At 39.4% G+C, this 17,905-nt stretch overlaps 1 protein-coding gene across 10 annotated transcripts in view; it reads left to right on the top strand.

Annotated features, from left to right (window-relative positions):
* The window catches only part of CAB39L (calcium binding protein 39 like), an 84,850-nt gene that overhangs the window by 45,771 nt on the left and 21,174 nt on the right, over positions 1-17,905 (top strand). For all 10 annotated transcript variants that reach the window (XM_055542164.1, XM_055542160.1, XM_055542162.1 and 7 more), the window contains 2 exons: positions 4,767-4,885; positions 13,994-14,162. In XM_055542164.1, the coding sequence (XP_055398139.1) occupies positions 4,767-4,885; positions 13,994-14,162 (288 nt within the window). The remainder of the gene's footprint in view (positions 1-4,766; positions 4,886-13,993; positions 14,163-17,905) is intronic.

Raw genomic sequence — 17,905 nt, 5'->3', positions numbered from 1 at the left:
GGGTGAATGTGTGTAAGCATTTTATTATCTATGGTATGTCTAACTTAGAACAGTGGTTTCTCAATGAAATGTGTGGTTGTAAGACACATTTCATGATGGAAATCTTGGTTTTGATTTGATTGTTGTTTTGCTACTACTATCAGGCTTTAGATACTGTCAGGTAAGCACTTGGATCTCCATTAATTCTCAGAGATAGAAGGGAATGGAGATTTCTGAAGTAAATTGCTTTAGTTTTGTCACCGAGGAAGTAAAAGGAGACTCATTACAGTGATGGACCAAGATAAGGTCGGGGCTCTGGGGATGTGTGGAAATACTAGCTCACGGTTCTCTGGATGGCTTAGATGGAAGAAGATTTTGGCCAACTAGAGCTGAGGAGCGGAGAAGGCAATGACACCCCACTCCAGTACTCTTGCCTGGAAAATCCCATGGATGGAGAAGCCTAGTAGACTGCAGTCCATGGTGTCGCTAAGAGTCGGACACGACTGAGCAACTTCACTTTGACTTTTCACTTTCATGCATTGGAGAAGGAAATGGCAACCCACTCCAGTGTTCTTGCCTGGAGAATCCCAGGGACGGGGGAGCCTGGTGGGCCGCCGTCTATGGGGTCGCACAGAGTCGGACACAATTGAAGCGACTTAGCAGCAGCAGCAGCAGAGCTGAGGAGGAGGAATGCAGGGCAAGACTGCTCTGTGTGTTTGACTAGAAACAAGACTGTCTGAGGGCCCCCCAGGGCCCAGATTTCAACTCAGCCTCCCTTTTAGAAACCTCTGTCTTGTCTATGGCCATACCACTCTGAACGCGCCCAATCTTGTCTGATCTCCGAAGCTAAGCAGGGGTGGGTCTGGTTAATACTTGGATGGGAGAAACATGTGTCTTTTTCTTCCTTCCCTCCCTTATCTGTTTCTCTAACTTTGACATTTTCTGCTCAATTATCTCCTTTCTTAGTTTTCCCTCTTGCTTGTCTTGTCATTCTTCCTCCCCATCTTACTCCCTATTTCCCTTTTTAAAAATAGTTTGTTTAGTTATTTATTTTGGCTGCACTGGGTCTTAGTTGCAGCATGTGGGATCTAGTTCCCTGACCAGGGATCAAACAAGGGCCCTGTGCATTGGGAGTGTGGAGTTTTAGCCACTAGACCGCCTAGGAAGCCCCTCCTCATTTCCTTTTTTAAACCAGACTTAACGGAATTAAAGTGTAGTTTTATCTTTGTGTTTATATACTTTCATGTTTCCTTAATTTAGTTTAAAATGAGGTATTATGGACATTTGTAGGAGCTGTGCATAGTGGGAAAACCCTTGACTTAGATTTAGAATTGTTTATGGAGTCCCTGCTCTGCCATTTGGTAGTTAGCAACATAACCTCTTTGAGACTAAACTTTACCATCTATAAAATAGGAATAATATCAACTTACAGCATTGTTTTTAAATATTAAACTAAGTAAAATATATATACATATATGTGTTACGGAAGAACACTTAAATATATATGCAAATATATAGATGCCAAATAGTATATTCTCATCTTTTCTCCTTCTCAAACTTAAGTTAAATATAATCTGGTTTATTTTTGTTATAACCCTTGATGTCTGTTTCTTTGTTTATTATTTTAGTTTTAAATTTGGTTGATGAATGACCGTAAATGGGAAACTCCCCTGCTCTTGGAATATGGTGTTAGATTTCTGTAAATCTATTGTTTTGTGTGTTTCCCTGAAAGCAGCAGTGTATTAAGCTATTATCATCATTAATTTAGCTTGAGTTAGTTTATGAGATTAACCTAATCTGCAGTGGGATGCTGGAAGGACTATGACCAAGGTTGGTTATGTTTTGAAGACTGAGTCAAGGGTGAAATATTGTCGGGTCTGGTGACCTTGTGAAGCCTTGAGCAACCACAGAATAGATAGGCTCAAAGCGCTCGCCAAGAATTGAGGAGATGGGAGTAGACCAAAGAAAAACTTTGTATGTTTCACATCTTTGTGCTGCATTGACTTAGGTAACAAAAGAGGAACAGTAAGAAAGTTTACTTTAAAATTATTTGGGAATTAAGTCATTAAATTGCTTAAAAATGGACTTCTACATTATCAAGTAGAGTAAAATTTTATTCTCTAAAATCCTTGGGGAAAAATATTTATCTTTCTGAATATTTGAATTTTCCATGTAGCTGAAGATTAAGTTAACTCTTCAAATGGAGAGAGATAAGTAGATAAGTAGTACTTTTGTGGCTTACTTTACATTTTCTTTATAAAATGCATTGTAGACGTGCCTGTCTTCCAAAATGATGTACTAGATGTAATAATTTTCCCTGGTGACTCAATACTATCATTACAAAGGCTTGCTGTCGTGATAATTGCAGGCAGTTTTTTTTTTTCCCAGCTTTATTGAGGTGTAGTTAACCAGACAGCTCTTGACTTTGTTCATTCAGTTGTCACCTAGAACATAGTTATAAATGAATGTGATATTCAATAGGTGAAGCCATCCTCCTCAATCAAGCCCACAGAAAATAAATACTTATAAATGCTTCTTGGTTGAATGAATGAATGAAAAGCAGTTAAAGTTGAAAACAGTTTAGTTTTAAGCATTCCACCGATTACATACAGTATTTTCAGAAAGAACGCACCATTACGAGCATTATTAGACTACTTGCAGAAAGGTACTATCCATTTCTATGGACTAGAAGTGTTAAAGATCAGCCTGCAGGCAGCAACTTTTCTTCTCACGCTTAAAGTATCCACATTAAAAAGTGTGTTTTGTGTGTTAAGTCACTTCAATCATGTCTGACTCTGTGTGACCCCATGGACTGTTGCCCTCCAGTCTCCTGTGTCCATGGGATTCACCAGGCAAGAATACTGGGGTGGGTTGCCATGCCCTTCTCCAGGGAATCTTCCCACCCAGGGATTGAACCTGCATCTCTTCGATTGTAAAATCTTTGGTGTATTTTTATAACAGGAAAGGAAAATTATTTCTTTAGGGATGGGCTGCAGCTTTTGCCCGATAGCCTAAAAAGATAGAGCATTGCTTACAGAGAAAAACAGACCTTTTGTTTAGAAGACACCTACATGGGCTTTTTTATTCACTGTGAAAAGTGAGGTCTCCAGGCAGTGTTTGAAAGGAAAAGACTGCAAGAAAAGAGCTTAGATTCCTTTTGCAGAGTAAAATAACAGAAATTTGAGAAATGTCCTCTCATTGGCTAACTTTGATAGTAGAAGGAAATAGGAGATAGGAAAAGGGTATAGAGTAAGGGCAATTGAAGGCTCCAGAACCATGACAGAGGAAGGGGCTTAAGGAAAAAGATAATCAGAAATGCTGAGGAATCTTTAATAATAGTGATGTGTGGGATTCAACTGGAAGTTGTTTCTGCAGAGTGCTGTAATTACCCTTTGTTACCCTTAAACCCTTGATAAAAGGAACTATGTACTAATAATATGTTGAATGAAGGAGAAGAGGCGGTTTTCTACACTTGGGATAAACCATATATAAAATAGCTAGTTGAGGAAATAACTGGTTGTAGAAGGCAAGACAATGGACAAGGGTTGAGAGGAGCTAGGAGCAGGGATTTGAAATCCAGAGCTGACATCAGTGGTGGTGGCCCAAGGCGTTGGTTTAGATTGAGCTGCTGCTGCTGCTGCTAAGTCGCTTCAGTCGTGTCCGACTCTGTGCGACCCCATGGACTGCAGCCCACCAGGCTCTTCTGTCCATGGGGTTTTCCAGGCAAGAGTACTGGAGTGGGGTGCCATAGCAGAGACCAACTCAGCAATCTGTGTGACAAACCCACTTCCTTCTTCAGAAACCAGGAGGAAAGTAGTCCAATGGGCTGAGCAAAGTACTGGAAGACCCTGCTGGGATGTGAATAAGGGCTCATTAGAAGATAGACCTTTGGGTTACAGTTGTTTAAAAAGAAAACTCGTTACTTTATAACCATAAATTTTTGTCTAATCCTTTAAGCCTTAAAGATGCTGACAGAAAAAAAAATTACTTCAGCATATTCTTATGAGTTCCAAAAAAAAAAAAAAAGAGTTATGGCTGAGATTGCAAGCTTTCTGCTTTATGGGCTCAGGATCAAACTCAGAGCTATGGTTTTTGAGGTTTGGCCAGTATTCAAGACACAGCCCTAGACTCTTTGATGTTTTGAAACACAGTGTGATAAGAGATCAAAGGATGAAAACGTATTGTATGTAAGAGTCCATGCATTCATTTTAAAGACAGGTGTGCCTTGCAGAAATAGGGTGGATACAATCAACTGTTCGGGTTGAATTAGAAAGCAGCTCCAAAATGCAGAAAACTTCCTACTGTGATATTAATCACTAATGATTATTTCTTGCTACATTAAAAAACTAAAAGCAAAAAAAGCCCTCTAGAATCAGCTTCTCAATAAGCCAGTTTATGGTCCTAAGTTTTTGAAACTTTCTATCCCCTTAAGACCTTTTTCTGTTCCCCAACCCTAATTAAAAAGTGGTCCTTAATCTTTGATTTTATTACTGTAAAAATAGAGATCATAAAGCCTTTAGACACAAGCTTTGACTGTACTTCATGCATTTAATGATTTGAAATGCTTACTATGTGTGTAGGGCATTGATTTTATTTGGACTTGACTCTGGTTGTTTGTTTGTTTTTGTACCCATCTTTAGACAGATGAAGTCAACGAATGCACAGGTGGGAAAATATCATATTAAATGGACTGAGTATGTTTGTATATAAACAGCTTTTGAAATAATGTACATGCCATACAATTCACCCATTTAAAATATATAACTTAATGGTTGTTTCTTTAACAGGGAAAAAAGGATGTGACCCAGATATTTAACAACATCCTGAGAAGACAGATAGGCACTCGGATTCCTACCGTGGAGTACATTAGTGCTCATCCTCACATCCTGTTTATGCTCCTCAAAGGGTAGGTGGATGCTTTCCTTTAAAGTAGGTTTGAGTCTGGAGAAGTTGTTAAAAGTAGATAGCGTTAGCATCATTTCAGATATGATCGATTCCCTTTTGGATTCATATTTGCTGTGCTTGAAGTCAGCCCTCCAAATCTATGTCTCTGTGATTGTTCAGGCTGCAACAAAATGCTTTCTAAGTAAAATTCCTTCCACCTACTGCCCCTCTTTCCTCCACTTTCCTGTCTTCTCTACCTATTACATTATAGCTTACACTTCCCAATCCGCCCTCTTTCTGGCTGCCCACTTACCCTCTTTGCTTCACTAGGGGCTCAGATGGTAAAGAATCTTCCTACAAGAGACCCAGCTTCAGTCCCCAGGTTGGGAAGATCCCCTGGAGAAGGGAATGGCTACCCACTCCAGTATTCTTGTCTGGAGAATTCCATGGACAGAAAAGCCTGGTGGGATACAGTCCACTGGGTTGCAAAGAGTTGAACACAATTGAGCAACTAACACTTTCACATTCACACTTTACCCTCTTTACATAAAATTGAATCCCCTCATTACACAAATATACACAGACACGGATGCATACATACAATGTCCTTTCAATGGTTATCTTCTACTCAGGTGACATGCTTTCACGTGGGGATAGAATAAATATCACTGTACATATATGGCACCACAGGGCAGCCAAAAACCTAAAGTCTAGTCAGGTAATGAAATCCCCGATTATGACTTTTTTATGTTTGCTCATTTACAAAGGTTTCCTGGGCATTGTGAGGCTACTGTAACTCCTAGGATCAGAAATATGGATGTAGAAGGCTTGGGGATAGTAGCCTTTTGTCTTTTGTCTCCCCTTCTCTGTCTTTCTACTTTATCATTTTGAACTTCACATGCTATTCCATACCATCTGTTTGGTCCATCTCATCTGTTTTCAGTTCCCAAGTCCTTGTGCATTTTAAAATATTTAATTGTATCAAAATAATACATGCCACATAGTTGAAAAACCAGATATAGGGACTTCTTGGTGACCTGGTGGCTGACTCCGCCTTCCCGATGCAGGGGGCCCAGATTCAATCCCTGGCTAGGGAGCTAGATCCCACATGCCGCAGCCGAGACCCGGTGCAGCCGAATAAATAACCAGACTCAACAACAAACAGCGGCTCTTTGCTTTTTCCTTCTCCATCCCTCAGTCCCATTTACCAAAGACACCCACTTTGATCTTTTTTATTTGTTCATCTGGTATTTACCTCTATATTATGAATTAGGAGCTTTTACTAAGTTTTGATTTGTCCATTTGAAAAATATATCTGTTAAATTTCTCATGGACTAGGTGACAATTTTGTTTTTCCACCACCACCACTACTCCATTTTCCTTCCCCTCACCTTCCCAATATCCTTTATCACAATTTTTTATTTCATTAAAAAGGCACATTTATATTATTATAGCTATGTAGTGTACTATTACTTTGTTTTTCTGTACAAAATATTGTTTTTACTGGAGAATTAAGTCTTTAAATTCTGTGAAGGGCAATATACTTGTATCATGTATTAGGGTAGTTTAAAAGTATAAGAAACCTTAAGCTTTATAAGAAATATACCCCACAATGTAGTGGCCCCACTACAAGGTAAATGTATTTTTCACATAATAGAGAAGAACAGATGTTCTAGGTCAGCAGGGGTTCCTTCAAAGTGTGCTTCCTAAGATCACTTTGTTGATTGCCAGTTCAGCCCACAGGAAGGCAAAAATACTTGGGAGAATCTATGAGCCAGGCCTGGAAATGGCTTGTGTTACTCCCACTCACATTCCATTTGAGAGCACTTAGTCACTTGGCCTCTTAATTCTTAAGGGAACCTGAGAAATGTAGTTAGCGCCCAGGAAGAAGAGGAGAAAGGATTCTGCAGACAGCCTACAGTCTCTGCCCCTTAGTGTTTCTTTGAAAATGTATTCCCTTCCATATTCTCTGTCCTTACTTTCTAGACCTCCTGTTAGTCAAAGCAAAATCTCTGAGGTTGATTTCTTAATTCTTCTGTTTTCTGTTTGTCTTTTTGTCTCACTAGTCAGAAGATATTCTTAATTGTATCTTCCATTGAAGATAAACTCAACTGAACTTTCCTTTCAACTACCGTATTTTTAATTTATAAGAACTCTTTTTTGTTCTCTGATTATTCCTTTTTCTGGTCTCTTGCACTTATCTCTGTGACCTTGGGCAAGCCTCTGCAGCTTTCTACCAAGTCTCAGTTTCCTTATCTGTAAAGTAAGAGTAAAATTTATAATATTACCTTTGCACAAAATAATGTTACATTATATGCATTGTCAGACAGATTTTCGTGTCCAGCCAGGGTTCTGCTATTTACTTGCTAAGACTTTGGGCAAGTTACCTTCCTTAAGTCTTGATTTCCTCATTGCAATCTGAAGACAATAATAATACCTACTTCAGTAGGTCATTATGAGTCTTTTAGTGAGGTAGTTTCTGCAGAGTTTAGCACTGAGCACATGGTACTCTACTTGGTAACTACTAGTCTAAAAAATTATTATTACTATCCCTCTTAAGAGCTGTAGTTCACACTGAGTAAAATTTTGAACAAATATAATTAAGACCATACATAAGTGTCAGAATAATACTGTAAAGGGAAGTGTTCATTTTCAGTTCAGGTAGATCTTCAAGATTTAATGGGATATGATCTGCATACCTGGTCATTGGTGGAAAACACTGAAATGATCAGTTTGTACCCCCATCTGGAGATTCTAAAATGTTAACCTAAAGCATTTAACATTATCCTATAGGAAATGGGAAGCCATTGGATTGTTTTGGGAGGAAAATATCAGATTTGTGTTTCAGCAAGTGAAGACAAATTAATAGTCATTTGAAGTTGATTTATAGGACTTCCCTGGTGGTCGAGTAGTTAAATTAATCTCTGCATTAAATTAAATCCAGAGATTAAATTAACTGCCAGTACAGGCAGGAATCTGTCTGCCAGTGCAGGGATCCCTCCATGTTCGATCCCTGGCCCAGAAAGATTCCACATGCCATGGAGCAACTAAGTCCATGCGGCACAGCTGCTGAGCCTGCACGCCCTAGAGCCTGTGCTCCACAGCAAGAGAAGGCACTGCAACGTGAAGCCTGAGCGCTGCAAACAGAGAGTAGCCTGTGCTTGGCGCAGCTAGAGAACACCCAGGCACAGCAATGAAGACCCAGGGCAGCCAAAAATAAATAAATTATTTTAAGTTCATCTCCTTTGAAAAAATAAAATGGAGTTAGCTTGTAAATAAGTGATCCCTTGACAATGCTGAAATATGTTGTCCTCCTAAAATATGTTGGAGAGCACATCAGCTGATGTGGAAGAGAAGTGGTGTGGATGGTTTAAAACGGTATCTTCCGCAGTGAGATCATTATGTGAAAGGAGACATGCAGCTCCACAAACTGCATTCTTGGAGTGGGAATTATTTGTTTGGAGGATCTCCTTTCTGTAGTTGCTGTCACTGAATAGCAGTCAGATGATGGCAACTGTCTCTATTATAATGATTCTTCCTTTATTTTGTAACCCAAAGTTTAAACTCATTCCTTCACGTCCTGCTTTATAGACACCACTTATTGAGTGTTTGCTATGTGCCAGGTACTACATTCAGTGTCTTTACTTATGCTGTTTCATTTAATCCTTCTATCAATACGCTGAGGACTAGGTATTATCCTCACCATTTTACAGATGAGGAAATTTAAACTTAGAGTACGGCTATTGCTCAAGGTTATATATACAACTGAGTGACAGCCAATTTTTCAGTCCAGGTCTGATTCTAAATTCCATTTTAACCATTAATACATCCTTAAAAAGACTCGAAGCCCTTCAGATAGGAAGGAAGAGGGAATTATAGAAGACCCTGAGGACAGAGTAGACAAAAGGAAGCCTCAAATGGAATCACTGCACCTGAATCAACTTTCCCCATTACCATTTTCTAGGTTAGCTTGAAATGCCTGCAGTTTAGCTAGCCGTTTGGTGAAGGTCAGCATTTTTACTGAATTATCTCTTGCAAAGTTGCTCGAAAACTTAGAACATAACTTTACTGGTGCACTCATATATCAAATAATGTTGTTATTTAGGGATATGGTAGTAACATGCTATATTGGACCTAAGTTGAACCATAAAGAATGTAAGAAAGAAAGAAGTTGATTCTTGTCTATCAAGGAGAATCATTTGGATATGGGATACAAAACTTGGTAAAAGGATTTGGAGCCCAAAGTTTATGAAAAGATTATTTAAAAGGACTTTCTCACTTTAGACAAACTTTTCTCCTGCCCCATGCAAATGACATTCCAGGATACTGAGAGAATTTGAGAATGAGGTTGCTAAACTGCTCTCGGTGAGTAAGGAACCACTGCCAGTGGAAGATGTTTCAAGTCCAATATTAAAATAATAAATTTCTCCTAATAATCTTAATTTTAAAAATTTTATTGCAAAACTTTTTTCAACCATATACAAAAGACAAAACAAAGAAATCCCATGTTCCAACCTTCATAACCATTGATATTTTGCTGTGTTTTTTTCCCTCTATCTTCCCAACACCCCTCCCTTATTTTTTCTGGTTTTTTTTTTTTTTTTTTTTGTAGTATCATTATGAACTAGTGGACTTAGTATGTTTTCATACATCTTAAATAATTGTACTTTTAATCAAGCATCAATTTTTTTTAAGTATATCTATATAAGATGTATAAAAAACACTAGGAAAAGTTTTATAAAGTATCTTTCAGCAAACACTTGGCCTCCTCAATATAATCAAGAAGTTTTGCTTCTAATATAGAAACATTTGCTAACTTTAAAAATAACAAGCTAACACTGTCCACTGAAAAGGCCTAGAAGCAGTAACAACCCAATGTTAATGAGTATCCCTAGCATTCAGATTGTAGTTTCTAAGAACCATTTCTAACTAAAAAGAGCCAGAGTCCTTTGTTCAGTTCAGTTCAGTTCAGTTCAGTCGCTCATTTGTGTCCGACTCTTTGTAACCCCATGAATCGCAGCACGCCAGGCCTCCCTGTCCATCACCAACTCCCGGAGTTCACCCAAACCCATGTCCATCGAGTCGGTGATGCCATCCAGTCATCTCATCCTCTGTCATCCCCTTCTCCTCCTGCCCCCAATCCTTCCCAGCTGGGAGGGATTGGGGGCAGGAGGAGAAGGGTCAGCTGACCAGAGTCAGCTCTTCGCATGAGGTAGCCAAAGTATTGGAGTTTCAGCCTCAGCATCAGTCCTTCCAATGAACACCCAGGGCTGGTCTCCTTTAGGATGGACTGGTTGGATCTCCTTGCAGTCCAAGGGACTCTCAAGAGTCTTCTCCAACACCACAGTTCAAAAGCATCAATTCTTCTGCACTCAGCTTTCTTCACAGTCCAACTCTCATATCCATACATGACCACAGGAAAAACCATAGCTTTGACTAGACGGACCTTTGTTGGCAAAGTAATATCTCTGCTTTTCAATATGCTGTCTAGGTTGGTCATAACTTTCCTTCCAAGGAGTAAGCGTCTTTTAATTTCCTGGCTGCAATCACCATCTGCAGTGATTTTGGAGCCCCCCAAAATAAAGTCTGACACTGTTTTCCACTTTTTCCCCATCTCTTTCCCGGGAGAAATATCAATAACCTCAGATATGCAGATGACACCACCCTTATGGCAGAAAGTGAAGAGAAACTAAAAAGCCTCTTGATGAAAATGAAAGAGGAGTGTGAAAAAGTTGGCTTAAAGCTCAACATTCAGAAAACTAAGAGTCCTTTGTAGAAACGGCTAATGCCAGGTCTGTGTTAGGAAATGTACAGGATGGCCAGAGAGCAAGGAAATGTTCACAAACTAGTGGGAGTGATATCAAACGGACAGGGGTCATCTGGAAAAGGCCACTTTTGCTTTTGATGCTTTTCCTAGCGCTGGCTGCCCTTGTTTCTTCTATCAGGAGCAACAAAAGTCATTTTTCTCCTTACACAATATAATCTGCATTCTTAAACTGAGATATTCTTGCACAGGATCTTTGTTCAAATCATTTTATGTGTAATATTAATTTTGCTCACCACCAGATGAGGTAAGTGCTCTTACACTTTGGCTTTTATTAAATTTGAAACAGATCTTCTGTGCTATTATTTGAATAAGCATGCATATAAAATAGTGTGCCTTCTCCACACTGACACAATTAACTATACGGTCCAGACTTCCCATGTGGTTTCCCAGATAGCTCAGTGGTAAAGAACCTGCCTGCCAGTGCAGGAGATGCAGGAGACTCGAGTTCAATCCCTGGGTCAGGAAGATCCCCTGGAGTAGGAAATGGTAACCCATTCCAGTATTCTTGCCTGGAAAATTCCATGGAGAGAGGAGCCTGGTGGGCTACAGTCCATGGGGTTGCAAAGAATTGGATATGTCTGAGCTACTGAGCATGCATGTGTGCATATTATCTAAACAGCAAATCAGTAGGAGGATATGGTTCAGTTCTATAAAATAATGATTTACATTTATTGGAATAACTTTTATCAGCAACCTGCCACTAGGTTAGTTGTTGTGGAGAACATAGTGATTTGTCATGGTCCTTGTCCTTGAGACCCTTATCCACAAGTAGAATAAAATAGATGAGGTAAATATTGATTCTTTAACAAAACCTAAGGATATTAATGTTCTTGGGATTTGAAACTTAAGGTACTTAACTTATGGAGCACTTCTTTATAGAGCAATCAATAAACTATCAAAAGTCAGTATCCTGGAGGATAGTCAGGTTGAAACATGTGAATTACAAGTTCCTTAAAGGGTACTGAGGAAAATTGGAAATTTCTTTATATATCCCAGTATATTCCTAACTGTAAGAAGTTGTCAGCTCAGAGGAATGACCGTTCCACTCTTGGGTGCAAACCACTAGGATGGAATGACCAGTGTTCTGACCCAGAGTTGCATTTTGAAAAATACTCTCTTGGTTCTCAAGAATAAATAGTCTCTGCATCACAGATGGTTCGGATAAACTTCACCTAATGAAACAAACAAAAAAAAGGAACTAATTATACATAAAAGTTGCGAGTAGAAACTTTTTTTCTATAGTTTCCATTTGATTAGTTAAGAAATGAGAATGGCTAGAGATCATACAGTATTTTCTATAAGCCAAAGTTTGTGTCTCATTAGAGACCTAGTATTAAGAAGTTTAATCAGAGTTTGAAGTTTACTAAATTCTTTATACACCTTTGTGAAAGACATTATGCTAAGCACTCTCTGGAGACTAGGGTAAGGATAGAGGCAGGTACCAGTAAGACACAGATACCCCATGGAGATTCACACAGAGGAGGAAAGCAAGTAACACAATGAGTAAAGCGTATCCTTAGCAATTGAGCTGTTTGTGATGAGGTAAAGAAAACAAATGTATAACAATTTATTGCAATGGGCCATACTGAAGAATGAGAAATGTGTTAAAGTGGAATTACAGACAAGCTATTTAGGAGTCTGAAGGCGGGGAGGGTGACTCTGAATGGTAGGTGATTGGAAACACTTCAAGGAGGAGGTGGCATTTGAACTAAGTTTTGAAAAATGAGAGAGAATCTTAGAGGTGAAAACTTACGGAGCAGGGCATTCTAGGTTGAGAGAAGGCCATACCCCAGAGAATTAAGGGAGGTGATGGGAGATGAAATTGAAAGGTTAAGTTTAAAGCAAAATTATGAACGTCCATAAATATCTTACTAATAAGTCATTTTAGGATTTTAATTTTGTGCCCCTTACGTTTTTTCTCTAGGTCAACAGTCTTTTTTTTTTTTTTTTTATCACTTCTTCAGTGCTCTATTAGTAAATGACTGTTCTTCTCCTTCACATTTCAGAAAATGTACCCCTCTATGAAGGGGTACATCTTTAATAAAACCCACCTTATAACTCTTCCATGCATGCCAGTAGGCTGATTTTCAAATTCTTCTGATAAGAGAAATTACTAATACTATAATTTGGCATTTTTTAATATTCTACAAAGAATCGTACCTATCTGAATATATTAGCATTTAATGTTAACATGAGTTTTTCAGGGACTATTCAGATGATATTTGTGAATATTATTCCACATAAAAATGGGAAAAAATGAATAAATACCGCCCTGGTTTAATGACTTCTCTCAGAGACCTTTCTTTGCTGTTTTCCCTACTATAATTATAAATTTGAAGTTGCCAAGTAGCCTGTTTCCTAAATTGTGGGAAAGAGGTTTTATTCTTGAATCTGAAGTTCATGTAAATATTCTTTTGTTATTCTTGAATCCTCAATTTCCCTCAGCCCAAATTTATTCCTCAACCTACCCCAACATCTACAAGCTCTGTTGACTCTTCCTCTGAACAATATCCATGACCTACCCACAGTCCTCTATTCTACTACCATTGCCCAACCCAAGCCCCCATTGTCTCTAGCTGGGCTGCTGTTCCTCCTCACTAGCTAGTCTCCCTGATTGTCCTTTAGCTCTGCAGCCCATTTTTTCCTGTTTTACAGAATTCTCCACAGGGAGCCAGAATGATCATTTTTAAAGTATCTGATCAGCTGTGTTAATTGCGTACGTTAAACTCTGCAAAGGCTTCCTACCACATTTACCTTGGCTTACAAAGCTGCTGGTTCTTTCCTTGGACCCTTTGCACTTTTAGTTCCTTTTCCTGAAATGCTTTTCTCCTTCCAGGACCACTTAGTCTAAAGTAAAACAAATTAAGGAGTCACACTGTCTAGAGTACCTATTTTATTTTCTTCAGTTTCATAGCCCTGAAGTATATGAAATTACCTGGTCATTGTTTATAGTCTGCTTCCTCTCCCACCAGACGCATTTTCACTAAATTGTGAATGCTAGGAAGGCTGTCTGCTGACTGTTGTATCCCCAACAAAAGATACTGTTGTATCTTTTCTAATCAATTCCAAGATTTCTTTAAGTATGTTGAACATGAACATTTGATATCGCTTCAGATGCCTTTGCTACTTTTAAGGTATCCCCAGCATCTGAAATAGTGCCAGGCACAGTGTAGGTATTTAGTGGGTATTCAGTGAGTGGTGTTTGAATGAACTGTGACAGATGGTACCTATGCTTCCATTAACAGCAGTATTGAAATGGTTCTTTTAATACATAGTTCTCTCTCTCTCTTGTTTGTGCTTTAGCTATGAAGTCCCACAGATCGCCTTACGTTGTGGTATTATGCTGAGAGAATGTATTCGACATGAACCACTTGCCAAAATCATCCTCTTTTCTAATCAATTCCAAGATTTCTTTAAGTATGTCGAACTGTCAACATTTGATATCGCTTCAGATGCCTTTGCTACTTTTAAGGTAATTCCCTGTCCACCTCCCCGCCAACCCCTGCCAGAATCAGCAGGGTTATTTAGTTTCAGTACTTAAGTCACTTGGCTCTAAGAGGCAGTTTAATTTTAAAAACCAGAAAATTGTGTTTCTTAGACCTGAGCATAGCCAACCGTGTATGATATGGATCGTAAGAGAATTCAGTAACAGAATACAATCTACTAGACCCGTCTGTCACATTGTGGAAAGAGCAACTCAACATGCTTGTCATGGGGCTTCCCTGGTGGTCTAGTGAGTAACAACCCACCTTGCAATGCTGGGGACTCTGGTTCAACCCCTGTTTGGGGAAGATCCCACATGACATGAGGCACCTGGGCACATAAAAAGTCTCACCTGGCCAAACAACAGTTGTACAGTGGCTACAGATGAAGCCCTCAAGAGTCTATCCTAGAACACATGGTAAGAGGGGCCTTGGTGCGTCAAATATGAAGAAGGACATTTAACACAAAGGACCGTTCCATTTCTTTCTAGCAAATATTTGTGCTGAAATAATTAAGAAGGTGTTCTCTATTAGTAAATCCTGTAGTGCCTTTTTTTTTTTCCCCTTTTCTATCTGATGACCCTTCACCATCATGGAAACAAGTTAGTTCCTTTTTTGAAAAACCATCAATAAGACTTCACAAATAGCTGTACACCTACAACAGCTCTAATGAACGGGAGAAAAGCAAATTCAATTCAGCATTCATTTCTGAAAATTTCCCCAAAGATTTTTCAACATTTAATAGAATAAACAAATGTGATAATAATGTCTTGACATCATATGATAGACCCAATTTAACTTTCAGCACAATATTGAAGCACAAAGATAAATTACGACAGTTTGTACTTGAGCGTATTTTTTGTTGAACTTAAGTCCCTGAGAATCTAAATAACCTTAAAAAAAAAAAACTTTCCTAGTATGCTACTGATATTGAAAATGCCAATTTTCTACATTTTACCAAAATGCTGTGTTCAATATAATGTAATGAACGCAAGTCCCTTTTTAAAAATCAATTAATTAATTTGTTTTTGGCTGTGCTGTGTCTTCATTGCTGTGTGTGCAGGCTTTCTGTAGTTGCAGCTAGCGGGGGCTACTCTTCCTTGTGGTGTGAGGGCTTCTCATTGGAGTGGCTTCTCTTGTTGGGGAGCACAGTTTCTAGAGCAGGGGCTCAGTAGTTGTGGCACACGGGCTTAGTTACTCCGAGGCATGTGGGATCTTCCTGGACCAGGGGTCGAACCCGTGTCCCCTGCATTGGCAGGTAGATTCTTATCCACTAGGCCACTAGGGAAGTCCCATTTTTTTTTTTAAGTAACTGCTTTCAAAGGGATTTGTTTGCTCGATTGGTTGGCTGGTTTGGGCTTTTGTTTTTAACTTCTTAGGCTTAGCCTCTTTTTTTGACCTGTAGGATGACTGTTCTTCAGTTTAATTATTGACGTTTTACCATTATTGGATTGTATTTTCTCATGGCCTTGTCTGCAAATTTTCCATTCCCCAAAAAGATTCCTTATAACCACAGTCTCTTCCATGCCCCCCTCTAAGAATTGACATGCTAAAAAGTGGTTTGAATTCCATCTCTGTCTGCACCTGATTTGCTGTACGTCCTTGAGCAAGTTAGTTAACCCTTGGTCCTCATTTTCTTCATCTGTGAGATGAGGAATATAATCCTTGTTTTTGCAGAATTGTGCAGATTAGAAATAACCTATGTAAAGTGCGAAGCACACTCTCCAGCACGTAGTAAATGCAGCTGTTCTGAGCTGCTGTGATCTTGGGTCCCTGCCAAGGAACGTGTGTCTCTGTCATTTCACCCCGAGTTCTTCCAGGCTGTGCAGAATTCACTAAAATACCAATATCGATAATTTTTAGCATAAGACTTAGACCGTGCAGAAGCTAGTCCTGTCAAAACAGAATTCTTAGGAGGTGGGATGAAATAATACACTATTTTGAATACTTTTTAAATTTTTAAAAATTTTTTAAAATTTGAATTTTAGTTTTCTTGGCAATTTCCAGGCTTTTTCCTTTTTTGGGGGGATCCTAGCTATTTTTTTTCCCACTCAGTTCTTTGATCTTTAATAATGCAACAACTGTATTTGTCTATATATTGTGTATATATACATGTGTGTGTGTGTGTGTGTATATACACACACAGACACACATATATAAGATATTATAGAAAAATCCAAGTGAACATTTTGGCCCACCCTATATATGTATACGGGGCTTCCCAGGTGGTGCTAGTGGCAAAGTACCCACCTGCCAATGCAGGAGATGTAAGAGACACAGGTTTGATCCCTGGGTTGGGAGGAGGGCACAGCAACCTACTCCAGTATTCTTGCCTGGAGAATCCCATGGACAGAGGAGCCAGGCAGGCTGCAGTCCATGGGGTCACACAGAGTTGGACACAACTGAAGCGACTTAGCGTGCATATTTGTATATGGGGCTTCCCTGGTGGCTCGGACAGTAAAGAATCTGCCTGCTACGCAGGAGACCCAGGTTCAATCCCTGGGGTGGGAAGATGCCCTGGATATGGTACAGTCCCTCCAGTTTTGCATTATTATGTGTATAAATTTGAGGGTATATCTATATGTATAATGTGTACACACTCACTTATTGTCTCTATCCACACACATATGTGCTGGAGGAATTTTTTCCTACCCTATCATATATTCTATTGTTGGAGTTTAAAGTTATTTTTTCCCTTAGATTTGAAGGAGCGGCTGCTCACAGAACCCCTCCTTATTTCTCTTTCTTTTGTGTAGCACTAATGGAGGGTGAATGGAAAGCCTTCACAGGCAGCACGTACCCGCCGGTGCTCGTTCCGGTGTCACCATGGTTGCAGGTGTAGGGCCCGAGGCCATGGCAGATTGTGAGCCTTGTACTCAAGGCTGATGGCGTCATAGATGCAGAGCTCCATGGGTGCAGCCATCCAGAGTGCCTGCTGCAGCCCATGCAGAGACCTTTCTAACCTGAGTCAGCTCAGAAAGCCACTAGTAATGCTCAGGAGATGGGGGACGTGAAAACTGGGCATTCCAAATATTCACTTAGAAGAAGGCTAAGGACTCCAAAAGTATGCTGTGGAACTAGGGGGTCCCTGATGTAGCAACTAGTTTGAATTTTGACTGGGATGAATTCCTTAGAGGGTTTTCCCATTTTAAAATCCCAGTTCCAGAACTGTACTGTTACATTCTCCTGGGGAAACAAGTACATGTCTCCATTGATAGGTCCGGTGGTCAAACAAGTTGTGATGATAAGTAATAGGAAATGAAGTTAATAGCCAGTTTCATTATTTTGGGGCTTGAAAATTATAGTGCAAGCTGATGAGGACCTACCATATATCACAGGGAACTCTACTCAGTACTCTGTAGTGACCTATGTGGGAAAAGAATCAGAGAGTGGATATATGTGTACATATATAACTGATTCACTCTGCTGTACAGCAGAACCTGACACAGCATTATAAATCAATTATATGCCAATAAAAATTTTAAAAAAGAAAACTGTAGTGCAAAGTACTTTAAATATTTAACCTTTTATTGAAATAAAAATAAGTGAGTTTCACAACCCAGGACTCAGTGGCAGCCTGGAGGGGTGGGATGAGATGGGAAATGGGAGGGAGGTTCAGGAGAGAGGGGACATATGTATACTTGCGACTGGTTCATGTTGATGTACGGCAGAAACCAGCACAATGTTGTAAAGCTATTATCCTCCAATTTAAAAAATTGTTTTAAAAAGAAGT

This window comes from Bubalus kerabau, chromosome 12 (assembly GCF_029407905.1).
Source record: "Bubalus kerabau isolate K-KA32 ecotype Philippines breed swamp buffalo chromosome 12, PCC_UOA_SB_1v2, whole genome shotgun sequence".
Lineage (NCBI taxonomy): Eukaryota > Metazoa > Chordata > Mammalia > Artiodactyla > Bovidae > Bubalus > Bubalus kerabau.
This window is presented reverse-complemented; position numbering and strand designations above follow the sequence as displayed.